Source organism: Acartia tonsa, chromosome 5 (genome assembly GCF_053477335.1).
Source record: "Acartia tonsa isolate MP-2025a chromosome 5, ASM5347733v1, whole genome shotgun sequence".
NCBI classification, from domain to species: Eukaryota; Metazoa; Arthropoda; class Copepoda; order Calanoida; family Acartiidae; genus Acartia; species Acartia tonsa.
The window spans coordinates 16,548,995-16,562,858 of record NC_137264.1 but is presented as its reverse complement, the minus strand read 5'-3'; the positions used below and the strand labels follow the sequence as shown (position 1 = coordinate 16,562,858).

Below are 13,864 nucleotides of genomic sequence, written 5' to 3'. Positions count from 1 at the left end.
TCAATCCAGGAAATAATGTCACTCCAGGGAAATGATGTCACTCCAGGAAAATGATGTCACTCCAGGGAAATGATGTCACTCCAGGGAAATGATGTCACTCCAAGAAAATGATGTCACTCCAGGGAAATGATGTCACTCCAGGGAAATGATGTCACTCCGGGAAAATGATGTCACTCCAGGCAAATGATGTCACCCCAGGGAAATGATGTCACTCCAGGAAAATGATGTCACTCCAGGGAAAAGGGATTAAAGCTTGATGCAAATTTAGAGTACCTAACAACTTTATATAAAATTATCAGGATTTCTATATCCTTTTTAGTGAAGCTTCTTATCCAGGGAAGGTTTATAACTATCATGGGGAAGGATACCACCATCTTCCCAAGAGAATTTGTCCCTGGAAAAAGATCCCTTTCCCCCTTAAAAAAACTTGTTTGAAATTAAAATAAAAGTGGAAGGTCTGCCCTCCTCCCCCTTTCATGAAGTGCCCTGAGAGGCCTCTAAAGGCGTAGACGTTAGTTAAATACAAAAAGAACAATAGTGACAATTGGAACAATGATTAAATTCAATGTTTTGTGCAAAGTTAATATTCTTCACACCAAGAATAATTACATACATGAGCAGCAAAACTTACAATTAGCGGATTTTGTGCAGTTTACGTTATACCTAATATTCCTGGTAACGATTATCTTTAAAAATCTAAGAATTTCTAAGCTGCTGGCTGCCAAACGGCTTAACGTATAAATCATGCCCTCAAACCATTTTAAGCGGAAAAGTTTTGTGCGAGCATATATATTTTCTACTGTTTGGCCATTAGAAGCCTTTAAATTTCATAGATATTTGGAGATAATCGTTATCAGGAACATTTTACCGTGAACTGCTCTTAAAATCATTTAGAAATGCTACATGAATTTCTTCCTTCTTGTACATATGGTTCATAAAGCGAACCAATATATTTTGTCAGTTTGCAGAAACTCTCAAACGATAAGAATTGAGAAGGCTTGAAAAAATGGAAATATATATTCTACTGGAGAAGCCTGTTCTTGTTTGTGTAGTATAGCTCTATTCCGCCTCGTTTTTTTTTGAGACTGTGTTATTTTCCTAACACTTTTTAACACGGGTAATAATCCATGTACACCTAGACATATGAAGTGTTACAAACATAATTACAGAGAAGTTGCATTGCTAAGAATAGCAATTTAAAAGCGCCAGTCTATACAATTTTATAACAATTAAAATTATAAAAAACGTTATGGAAAATTTTTGAAGAAATAAGGGTCAGCTATCCGCTAATTTTGTATCAAAATTGAAAAGTAGAAAATTTTAGAGATATGGTTGGTTTAGGTAAGCCTCGGGATAAATCTGTCCCGCGCCCATACCAAAAAAAATTGATTGCCATTAAAAATGACTGTTAGATTGGGGTAGGACATTCACAATTCACCTTTTTCCCTCTTATCGACGAGACGCTTATTGTCCTGTGTGCAACTTTGTCAGGGTGGAAGGGATCATGGGGTTTTCTTATTCGTTGGATCTACAACTTTGGGGACTTTAATTGAATTATGTTTAGTTCATTCATTAAGTAACTGTCCAAACGTTTCAACCACTCATTGTACAGAAGGGTCAATTTTGTGATTTATATCAATTCATCGGCCATTGTCTTATCTCTTTTAATCCCTGGACTTTGTAGTGTCAAATAGATCCAAAAATTTCACCCTTCAGTGTCAGATTAATCGGAAATCGACCTTAAAGTCAGATTTTTAAAAATCAGTATAAGATTAAATCTGAAAATTCAACCTTATTTTCGAATATCCACAAGCGGAATTGCGGAAAGTTGCAATCCTTGAAAAAAATCATATAATTTTTGCAAACTGTACATATATTGCAAAAATTACGAAAAATAATCTAAATCGCATTGCCTACAAATAAAGGAGCAGTTTTTAATTAACTTAAGTTTAGGTAGGTACAATAAATAAAAACAGGCGATGATTTTTTTAAAAATTTTCCATTTTGATTTTTTTATCAAAAAAGAAAGTTTATCTCTATTTTACAGATATTTTTTACTTTTTATCAAACTGACACTAGAAACTGTTACCAAAGTACCCGACTATCTTAAATAGGAGCTAAGAAAACAACGTTTCTTCAAAACTATTTCGAGTTATAAAGTGGCTTAGCCACTAAAAAATAGAAAGTAATGCCCACTTTACCACAAAAATGCATAAACTTGTCTCAAAGAAAATATGATTACAAAATCATCGAATTATAAATAAATACACTCTTACGTAAATTTCTTATCTCTATTATAAAATGTGATTTGAATAGATATTCAGATGATAAATAGACAACAAGGATGAAAACACCCATAAAAGCGGAGCTTTAATATTAGAAGTCGGCAAAAAAACAAAAAAATCTCTTCCCTGCACCCAAATTTTGTATACATCTAAAAAAAAATGGAGGGAAGAGGGGTTATCGGTGCTTAACAGAGTACTTTGTGAAAAAGCGTCCTCTTACCTATAAAGAACAGGTCACCGGTAGCTTTGGATGGTTCAGTATTAAGTAGCGCAGCAACGTCTACCTCGTCATTCTCATCATCTTGTTTGGGAGCTGGTAAACTAAAATTAAATACAATAGATGCAAAGCAAGGGATAGGTTTTCATAATGATACCAAAATAAAGCAATAGCCATGACAAATCTCTGTGCAATAGCCTTTCCTAGCGGCTACGCCCCTAGAAACCTCTAAGGGCACTTATGCTGGAAAAAGAGGGTGGAAGTCGACCACCTCATAATCAATTTTAGTATTTAAAAAAAAAGAATATTTTTTTTGGAGGGGGTGAGGGTAATTTTTTTCTAGGGGTGATTTCTCTGGGAAAGGTGTTGGTACCTTCCGCCAAAATAGTTATAGACCTCCCAGGATTTATGAGAAGCTACCCTGTAAAGGAGAACCATATCGAGATCCTTCGGAACAAACATACAGATAAACATCCTGTTACTTTATTACAAGAATTGTCCCACAATAAAGCAACTACTATGTAAAATCTTTGTATAATATCTCACTAGTCAGTTTCTTCAGGGATCTAAAGAGATAAGACAACGGCCGATAAATTGATGTACATCCCCAATGATGATACAAAAATTATGTAGCTTACAATAAGTGGTTGAAATGTTTGGACATTCTTCTCAATGAACCAACCAAGCAAAATTCAATGAAAGTCCTCAAAATTGTTAAGCCAACAGATAAGAAAACGTTATCATAAAACTTTGAGGACTAGTTTTATAAACAGCCCAATGTCCCTCCCTGAAGTTCGATTATTTTCAAAACGGATACTTAAGCAAGAAAAGTGTTACAAAAATATATTATAAAACCATCTGCAAATGCATTACTAATATAGTGGAAAATTACAGATTAATATAAAAATAATAAAATACAAAAAGTTTTCTAATTAATGTTTGCTTTCTATACTGTGTAAAAATATGGCTCAATTGCACAGTATACTTTTTTTTTAAAATCATTTTATAAGGAGGGCTGTCTCATATAGAATTACATCAGTTCTATTGTAATACTATGACTCAAAAATTAAGCACTAGAAAGCAGTAGTATTATTTACTAGGCCAACGCATTCCCCATGTGCTATTGATATTTGATAATATTGTCGACGTTTATGTGAAAGATAAGGGATAAGACAATGAGCGAAAATTAATTTTCATTGTATTATGTTAATTGAAACTATTGATAAAAATATTTGGAACTTGCTAGCTTGTAACCATTAATTAATTGAAAGTCTCCAAAATCTTTCAACAAACGTGTTTAAAAGAACATGTCCAATATTTATAACACTTTAGATGCAATATCCTCTCTCTCCCTGCATCAACTTGTTAATTGTAAATAAGTAACGGAAATGAACATGCCATGTAAAAAAAACCTAATTTTGTTTTGACAGGAAAAGGGATTACCTATCAATATAATTACACTTACTCACTTAAATAAATAACATTATAATTATATTCAGTATTATTATTTCTAAAATTATATTTTTTTCCCAAATTAAGATCTGGCCAATCCTTGAATAAAAGTAATAGGATGTTTGTCTCTCTCGAGAATAGCTTATGGATTCACCAACCGCTGAACCGGTATGGTTCTCCTGTACAGTGTAGCTTCTTATAGATCTAAGGAAGGTTTATATCTATTTTAGGGGAAGGTACCTCAACAATTCAATTACAGACAAACAGAATTGGGAAAGCTATATAACAAACTAAATATGTTATAAGATAATGAATAAGGTACAAGGTATATAAAATATACTTATTTTAACCCCCAGAGGAAAAACAGTCTAAACCCGAGACAGAAATAAATATTCTAAAACATTATTCATACAACTTGTAAAAATAAACGACAATTCATTTCTTTTTTTATGTAGAGCATTAATTGGCAAGGGCACTCGACAACGCTTAAATGATTAGGTCTACCAAGATTCTATCAGGCTCCCTTCATTATAGTGGAGTAAAATAATGCTCTAGTGAGAATTGAGTGTCTGCTTACATTTGTCCTAAAATAATGCTCTTTGCGATACTCATTTAAAATGCCCTATTTATTTTGAATGTATGTCCTTGTCTTTACAAAATGTAACCCTAAGCAATGAAGCTATTTTCTCATTGGCGTGCACAGTTTTTTCTACCAGGGGAGTGAGAGAAGCACTATTGAAAATTTATATAACATCCTTATCGTCAATAGGGTGTGAGGCTACCGTGAAAAATAAATTAGTGTACTAAAGAAATTTTTTTCTGTGGGGAGAGGGGGCTTACATGGACGCTTCGAGGGGTGTAGACACAAGGGGGTGCAACCACGCTCCTTTTCTTATGTCAAGAGTGGTGGATCCACCCTGTCAGTACGCCACTGCTATAATCTATTGAAAAAGAAATCATTGAATTGTCGTATGAGCAGCTAGGTGAATATGCACTCTTCCCCAAAGGGTTAATTAATGTTCATTTGTACTTAATAAATAAAAATTATTACAAAACGTTGACAAAATATTACTTAAAACATGTACATTAAATGATTGAATTATTGTGATTTTTAATAGATATTCTGTTTTAAGTACACTAAATTTCTATTGTTTATGTCCTAAACTAGTTATCGCTCAACTATAAGTTTACGTTAGGGATAGCTAAATTGTAGATAATTGCAGTTTAAGGAAATCCGCCGCCTAATGAGCACTGTATTTAGGTATGTAACTCTTAATTGTAATTATTATTATCCAATAGATATAAGGCCCTATAGACACTCTATTAGAACAGCTTTCTTTCAATTAACCTTTGGACTTTGCCTTTTGCAATATAGTAAGGTTTAACTCTATTATGATACTCTAATAGTTAATCTATAGTTGTTATCTATTATATTATTTGTTCTTAATATGTTATTATTTAGAATCTACCAAACTGTTTCCACCATACCGTGTACCTTGTACCCAGTGTTGCTTTAACTGGCGCCCTACTCAATACGGGTTGTACTGACAACTAGGATTGGAGACAGGGCAAAGGTTAGCAACTAACAGAGTTTAGAGTCATTCTTCTACTTTGCCTTCTGAACCTTGTCTTGGTTATTTAATCCAGGACTAAGAGGTTAGATTGGGTCATCCTGGCGTGACACCTGTAGAGAAGCTTCGCACCTAACCTGTATGTATCTATCTTTTTCTTTATTTTAATAAATCTGTACTACTTCAATATTTGTTTTATTTTGGCAGTATAAACGGTTTTGGTTTTTAACTAAATAGGTATTTAATAGGCCGGCTATTGATTCCGCTCGCCCAACAATTCTAAATACAGAATTCTAAATACATTTCTAGAATTCTAAATACAAGAAAATTTCAGTAATACACTTTAACTTATACTCTATTATATTTGTACATAATAGCTGTGCTTTCTTTGAAAGTGAAAAAGTGTAAACACTGCCAAAATTGACATATAGTTTATTTGTACATTATTTTATTATTGCTTCGCATTTATGGTTTAATAATTTGGAAGTCTTAATCAAGTCAATTTCTTGAAATTTAACAAACTATAATTCAATTTATTATTGGAGCAATATAATTATGTATGTATGTTTGTCGAGTCTATATTTCTAGTGTAACACACACACACACACTCTCACACTTACATACACAAACATTTCTGTAGCCTTTAAACGTACACGCGTGATGTTTAACAGGGATAAAGGCATTCTCACTTAAGGTCAAAGTAATTGTATTAATTAAATCTCGTCAACAATATTTAACATTACATTCATGTATGTAGTTTATAAACACACTACTCTGAATTGTTGATAGTTTTTATAATACTTTGCTTTAATTTTCTTTGATAAGTTTATTACTTTTAAACTTAATTTTCTAATTTAGCTAATTCTCTTTGTCCATGATATTAATAGGATATTTCATTACCAATAATTAAGGGATATAGTATGTGTTACTGTGATTTGGTATTTAACCAAATCTATGTTTTGCATTCTTATATTTCCAATGTGTTTTAAATTGGAAATATTTGTTGTATACAAATGTTTTGCGATTTGAGTGAATCTTTGTATTACATCAATATGCCCTTAAAATCTAACATAAATTTTCCTGTTCATGACTATATTTGCATTGTTGATCTTTAAATGAATAGGAATATTTACACCTACGTTGGATTATACATCCACTTACTCTTTTCTGCATTTATACAGGAACTTTTTCCTGTGTTGGAAAATTATTTCCACGATATACTCTTGCACATTATTGATGTGTTTACTTAAATTTCACCCAAACACTTTCAGCACATACACAAAAATGATCATAACCAGCTTTTTCTGTCGTGCTAATATTTGAAAAATGATACTGATACTATGATTGGCAATTTGAGTAAATCATATGTTTCAACTATTTGATTGAAATGAAATTATATATTGATACTATGATTTGCAATTTGAGTAAATCATATGTTTCAATATGAGTTTTTTTTTTCTGTCGTGCTAATTTTTGGAAAACGGTTCCCTGCCACATTCCTGCACATTATTAACATGTGTACATTTTGATTATTCATCCATAGCTATGTCATTTGCACATCAACATGTGCACGCATTTGTTAGATTATTTGTCTAAAGCTATTTCAATTGCAAATCAACATGTGCACTTATCTTTGGATTATTCATCCACAACTGTTTCATTTGCACATCAACATGTGCACACATCTTTTGGAATATTCATCCATAACAATTTCATTTGCACATCAACATGTGTACACATCTTTTGGGTTATTCATCCATAACAATTTCTTTTGCACATCAACATGTGCACATATCCTTTGGATTATTCATCCACAACTATTTCATTCGCACATCAACATGTGCACACATCTTTTGGATTATTCATCCATAACAATTTCATTAGCACATCAACATGTGCAAACATCTTTAGATTTGTCATCCATATCAATATCATTAGCACATTAACATGTGCACACATCTTTTGGATTATTCATCCATAACAATTTCTTTTGCACATCAACATGTGCACATATCCTTTGGATTATTCATCCACAACTATTTCATTCGCACATCAACATGTGCACACATCTTTTGGATTATTCATCCATAACAATTTTCATTAGCACATCAACATGTGCAAACATCTTTAGATTTGTCATCCATATCAATATCATTAGCACATCAACATGTGCACACATCTTTTGGATTATTCATCCATAAAAATTTTATTAGCACATCAACATGTGCTCTCATCCTTTGGATTTCTCATCCATAACTGTTTCATTTGCACATCAACATGTGCACACATTTTTGAATTATTCATCCATAACTATTTCATTTGCACATCAACATGTGCACAAATCTTTTGGATTATTCATCCATAACTATTTCATTTGCACATTAACATGTGCAAACATCTTTTGGATTTTTTATCCATCACTGTATCATTTGCACATCAACATGTGCAAACATCTTTTGGATTTTTCATCCATATCAATTTCATTAGCACATCAACATGTGCAAACATTCTTTTTATTATTTATCCACAACTATTTCATTTGCTCATTAACATGTGCAAACATCCTTTGAATTATTCATCCATAACAATTTTATTAGCACATCAACATGTGCACAAATCTTTTGGATTATTCATCCATAGCTATTTCATTTGCACATCAACATGTGCACACTTCTTTTGGATTATTCATCCATATATATTTCAATTGCACATTAACATTTGCCAACATCTTTTGGATTATTCATCCGCAACAATTTCATTTGCACATCAACATGTGCACACATCTTTGGATTTATCATCCATAGCTATTTCATTCGCACATCAACAAGTGCACACATCTTTTGGATTATTCATCTATAACAATTTCAGTTGCACATCAACATGTGCGCACATCCTTTGGATTTTTCATCCATAACTGTATCATTTGCACATCAACATGTGCACACGTCCTTTGGGTTATTCGTCCACAACTGTTTCATTCGCACATCAACATGTGCACACATCTTTGGATTATTCATCTCTAACTATTTCATTTGCACATCAACATGTGCACAAAGCTTTATGCACATTAACATGTGTGCACATATATGGATTATTCATCCATGTTATTTTTTTATGCACATTCAAGCTGTGCACATCCACACTCTTTCTTATGCACTTCAATCTTTGCTATACTTTGGATTATTCATCTATTATATATTTAATGCACATTCAAGCTGTGCACACATTTTATGGATTGTTTATCCATGCTTTTTCACATACTCTGCACATATCTCTGGATTATTCATTTATAGTTGTTCCTATGCATATCAACTTATCCTAACTTTTGGCGTTTACATGTCATTTCTTGGATTATTTATTCACACGTATTTACTATGCACATTAATCAGTGCACATATTTCCATTCCTGCCTATAAAGTTTGCACTTTAGGCTACACACACACATTCTTGATTGTTTATCATCCTATATATGATTCATTATCTGAATAAGATCTTTGAAGATTGCTCATACAATCATGCTTATAATGTTGAGTAATGCTCATACGATCAACTTAATGTAAAAAAAATGTTATTCATTTTTATTCCTTTCCCATGGGAGTGTCGTATGAGCAGCTAGGTGAATATGCACTCTTCCCCAAAGGGTTAATTAATGTTCATTTGTACTTAATAAATAAAAATTATTACAAAACGTTGACAAAATATTACTTAAAACATGTACATTAAATGATTGAATTATTGTGATTTTTAATAGATATTCTGTTTTAAGTACACTAAATTTCTATTGTTTATGTCCTAAACTAGTTATCGCTCAACTATAAGTTTACGTTAGGGATAGCTAAATTGTAGATAATTGCAGTTTAAGGAAATCCGCCGCCTAATGAGCACTGTATTTAGGTATGTAACTCTTAATTGTAATTATTATTATCCAATAGATATAAGGCCCTATAGACACTCTATTAGAACAGCTTTCTTTCAATTAACCTTTGGACTTTGCCTTTTGCAATATAGTAAGGTTTAACTCTATTATGATACTCTAATAGTTAATCTATAGTTGTTATCTATTATATTATTTGTTCTTAATATGTTATTATTTAGAATCTACCAAACTGTTTCCACCATACCGTGTACCTTGTACCCAGTGTTGCTTTAACTGGCGCCCTACTCAATACGGGTTGTACTGACAACTAGGATTGGAGACAGGGCAAAGGTTAGCAACTAACAGAGTTTAGAGTCATTCTTCTACTTTGCCTTCTGAACCTTGTCTTGGTTATTTAATCCAGGACTAAGAGGTTAGATTGGGTCATCCTGGCGTGACACCTGTAGAGAAGCTTCGCACCTAACCTGTATGTATCTATCTTTTTCTTTATTTTAATAAATCTGTACTACTTCAATATTTGTTTTATTTTGGCAGTATAAACGGTTTTGGTTTTTAACTAAATAGGTATTTAATAGGCCGGCTATTGATTCCGCTCGCCCAACATGAATAATAACAGGAATATAAGGTACATGAAAAAGAACTATTCACATTTTTCGCCAGCAATGAAATGACAATTGCAAAATTATAATTCTGCACTTTTTTACAATAAAAAGTTATTGAATTATTAAAATGTTATTGTCTTTCCTTGAGTTTATAATTTCAAAGGTTGAGGCATAATCATAGAGAATGAATGTTTTTTATATCCTATAGGATTCATATATTATCAATCTTACACCAGATTTCATGTTCTATAATAAGTACAATTTGTAGCGGGCTAAAATAACAATTACCAACTTTACTCCATCCCCTCCTACTTGCTGAACGAACTGACCAATAAATGAGTTCTAGGTTAGCAAGCTGAATTTCTCTTTCATAATATCCAGGTATAGTCTACATTCATTAATATCCTTGACAGGGTTTTAAAGTGCTTTCACTTACAACTTCATAGTCCCCTATTCTGTTCTCTATATTTGAAAGCTCCTTCGGGGTCCTTTACATATTACAAATATTCTACTTTATGCCTTACCTAACCTAAAAGAGCAACAAAATAAGTTCTACAAAATACTGGCTGTGGTAAATTTTTTATACAAGGAAAATCGCCAATATTCTACTACAATGAACCATACAAAAAATGGCACCTAACAGTAGGTCCTAGGGAAATTAAAATCCTTTTAGAAGATGAGACATAACAAGATTTTCTTGATTTTGTCCACATTTTTAACTGCCAAAAATGTAGTAAAAAAATCTGATGCCAAAACCTTTATATCCCTTAAATAAAATATTCTATTTACAGACTGAATTTCATTCATGTATTGAATCTAAACAATTTAAAGGAAAACCTTGTCTAAGATGTTTTTTTTATGCGATAACCTTTTTCTAAATACGCAGCTTTTAATAGCGGAGCTACTTTAGAACTTTAAATGCCTGTCTGTCTGTCCGTTTTAATTTTTTGGTCATATTTTTCTTCCAACTGCTTAGCAATTATTTTCATTTTACATTTAAGACCTTCTTTATTCTTTACATGATGTCAGTTTTTTCCTAGCTTATACTTTTCTTTGTGGGTATCATGAAAGAGCATTTCGAAGGGAGTCATATTGATATAGAAATATCCCTAAAATCATTGTGTCTCTTTATACCGAAGGATCTTTCTAACCAATGGACGATATAAGAACCCTCTTTCTAAAAATACAATGAAACGGAGGTGAGGCGTTTTTATCGGTGTTAAAAATCTTTAAAACAATATGTTACCTTATAGGGCCACATAAGTTGTTCTTTTCCTCTTTCTTTGGCGTATCTATTTTTTCAGCATCTTTTGTATGATTGTTGCCGTCAAATACGTCGTCACTTTCATTATCATCGCTTGCCTGATTTTTTACGGTTTATTACAAATATTACTATTATCATTTTAATTGAAGATAAAGCTTTTTCTTCTTCTTTATATTCTTATATTTAACTTTTTCTACAACCCAAACTTTTAAATATTATTTCTAAAAGATATATCAAAAGTTCAGGGTAACCACTTAGTTTCTTATGGGATCAGACCATGGTAAACAACCTATTGTGACCCTTCACTATTTATGGACATAATTTGAATGTATATTTTATTAATAAATAAATCACTTAGCATATATTATATTTATTTTAAAACATACTTAATAACAACTTAATAATAAGATTCATCTCTCAAGTACACTTGAGAATATATTAGTGTTATTGGAATATTCAGAATATTAATATTATTATTCACCATTTTCATCTTGTACCATAAGTGGTTCTTTACAAAAGAATTGAGAACATATAAAAAAAGATAATTGTAATTCTGAGACTATAGTTGCAAAGCTATTCAAAAAATATTATTGCATACCAATCTAACACAAATATTTTTTTTTACAATTCTCAGCTGCTATGAAAGATAGATGTCTTAAATGTCTTGAGGCAGTACATAAGAGGCTATCAAGACTATAAATTATTTCCTCCGTTTGACTGCCAAATGTTTCTGATGAAAACTAATTTCTGAATGAAGCTTAAACAGATTCAGATTGATTTTCTGGGGTCAAACAAATAAATCCATGTGTATCATCTGCATTGAAGAATAGATGTGTTAAATAATTTGTATAACATACAAAAGAGATGATTATGTGAGCTCTATCTTTCCAAAGTTTGTATTTACTTAGTTCTTTCTTTAATTAAAACAAAAGTACAATTCAAAACTTAAACGCTCTTATATTAGAATTTAAGGAAAATAAATGATATATTACTTTGCACATCTCAACAATATTACAAGCATAATTTGAATTCATTGTTATGCTATGCAACTTTATCCTTATTTCTATAAGCAAAGTTACTCTAGAGTCTATTTCCCTAGCAGAAAATTATGGTCACAGACATGAAGAATAATTTTATGAAATTGGGAAGGCTGAGAAAAAATATTAAATAGAAAATGAAAGGCTTCCAAATGGGTTAATTGTATATGACAGAAAAAGTTATGCAACTCTGAACCAGTTGGGAGTCATTTAACTTACTAAGGATAGTGATACTGTTGAACATATCTATTCTTGTTACAAAGTGCATTGAATGTCAAAAGGAAATTTATTTCTAAGGAAAACTATTATGAAACATTAGAGAAAATGACAAAATCTTTGAACAAAAACGTATTATGATTATCAATTCAATTATGTATCTTAAGATATTTAACCAAATTTAAAATAAAATAAAAAAATTAATAATATGTGTTATTAACTTCTATAAGCTGCTTTGTTATCATAAATTGAACAAAAATAAAGCTAAAATACTTTTATTATTCTTTACTGTAGTAACAACATGTACCTAGCTTTTTTTTTAGAGAATTGGTTTGAAAACAAATTGTTTAAGGGAAGCCTCCTTCAATTTCTAAATTGTAAAGTTTCATCATAGTTGCTTTAATTGTAATCTTGAAAAAAAATACCACATTATTTTTTTCTAATTTCATTAAACTTATATTTAATTCTTAGTTAGTTCATAAAAGAGACACAAAAAAATTAATGGTAAGAAGAAATCCATTAATTTTCTTTTATTACACAAATAGTGTCATAATCTTGAAAATCCAGTGATATTTACACAATATTATTGTTGAACTTCACAATCTATACCTCCCCCCCCCTTGATTTAATATTTAAAAAAAACTTTTTGCATGTTTTATTGATTTTTAGCGATGTGATACTGACCTTAATAAGTTTAATCTCTGGAAAAGTATGAATTGGGATCTTAAATTGCCCAGACTACTTTTGGGAAGAAGAATAAAAGTTTTTCTCGTATTCATTCGAATCCGGTGGATAGGAACCGGTTCTCATCCATACGAAAAAACTATGTCTAGCATCGTATTATATCCAGTTTTCTACGAATATAGAAATGTACAATCATAAGATTAAAACCAGTTTTTTTAGCCGGTGCCTCCGGCACCTCGGGGCTAAAAAAAACTAGTTTTAATCTTATAATTGTACATTCTAAATCCGCGGAAAGCCGTTTATAATACGATACGAGAAATAACTATTCTTGTATTTATTCGAATCCGGTGGATAGGAACCGGTTCTCATCCATACGAAAAAACTATGTCTAGCATCGTATTATATCCAGCTTTATACGAATATAGAAATGTACAATCATAAGATTAAAACCAGTTTTAAAAGCCGTTTATAATACGATGCGAGAAATAACTATTCTTCTATGATATTATCTGAGAAAATTTCTCTTATGTATAATTACAATCATAATGATTTGTTCCTCTTGCATTATGATATTTTTAAAAATATATTTTCTGGTGTTTAGTTTTTAAATGATTTAATAACTCCAAACATACATTCTATAAGTTCATTAGTTAATTGTT

The 13,864-nt window shown here is 31.3% G+C and overlaps 1 protein-coding gene and 2 long non-coding RNA genes across 3 annotated transcripts in view; 2 read left to right on the top strand and 1 right to left on the bottom strand.

The window, feature by feature from the left end:
- ldbr (lariat debranching enzyme) overlaps positions 1-13,864 on the bottom strand; it is a 73,138-nt gene that overhangs the window by 2,965 nt on the left and 56,309 nt on the right. Inside the window, exons 16-17 of the mRNA XM_080160548.1 lie at positions 11,251-11,368; positions 2,506-2,606 (exon numbers count right to left, since the gene is read on the bottom strand). Of these exons, the coding sequence (XP_080016674.1) occupies positions 2,506-2,606; positions 11,251-11,368 (219 nt within the window). The remainder of the gene's footprint in view (positions 1-2,505; positions 2,607-11,250; positions 11,369-13,864) is intronic.
- LOC145318872 (uncharacterized) lies at positions 5,156-5,712 on the top strand. The gene is made up of 2 exons (XR_013879562.1): positions 5,156-5,215; positions 5,417-5,712. It is a non-coding gene; the product is annotated as an uncharacterized LOC145318872 (long non-coding RNA).
- On the top strand, positions 9,360-9,916 carry LOC145318871 (uncharacterized). Its single transcript, XR_013879561.1, has 2 exons — positions 9,360-9,419; positions 9,621-9,916. It is a non-coding gene; the product is annotated as an uncharacterized LOC145318871 (long non-coding RNA).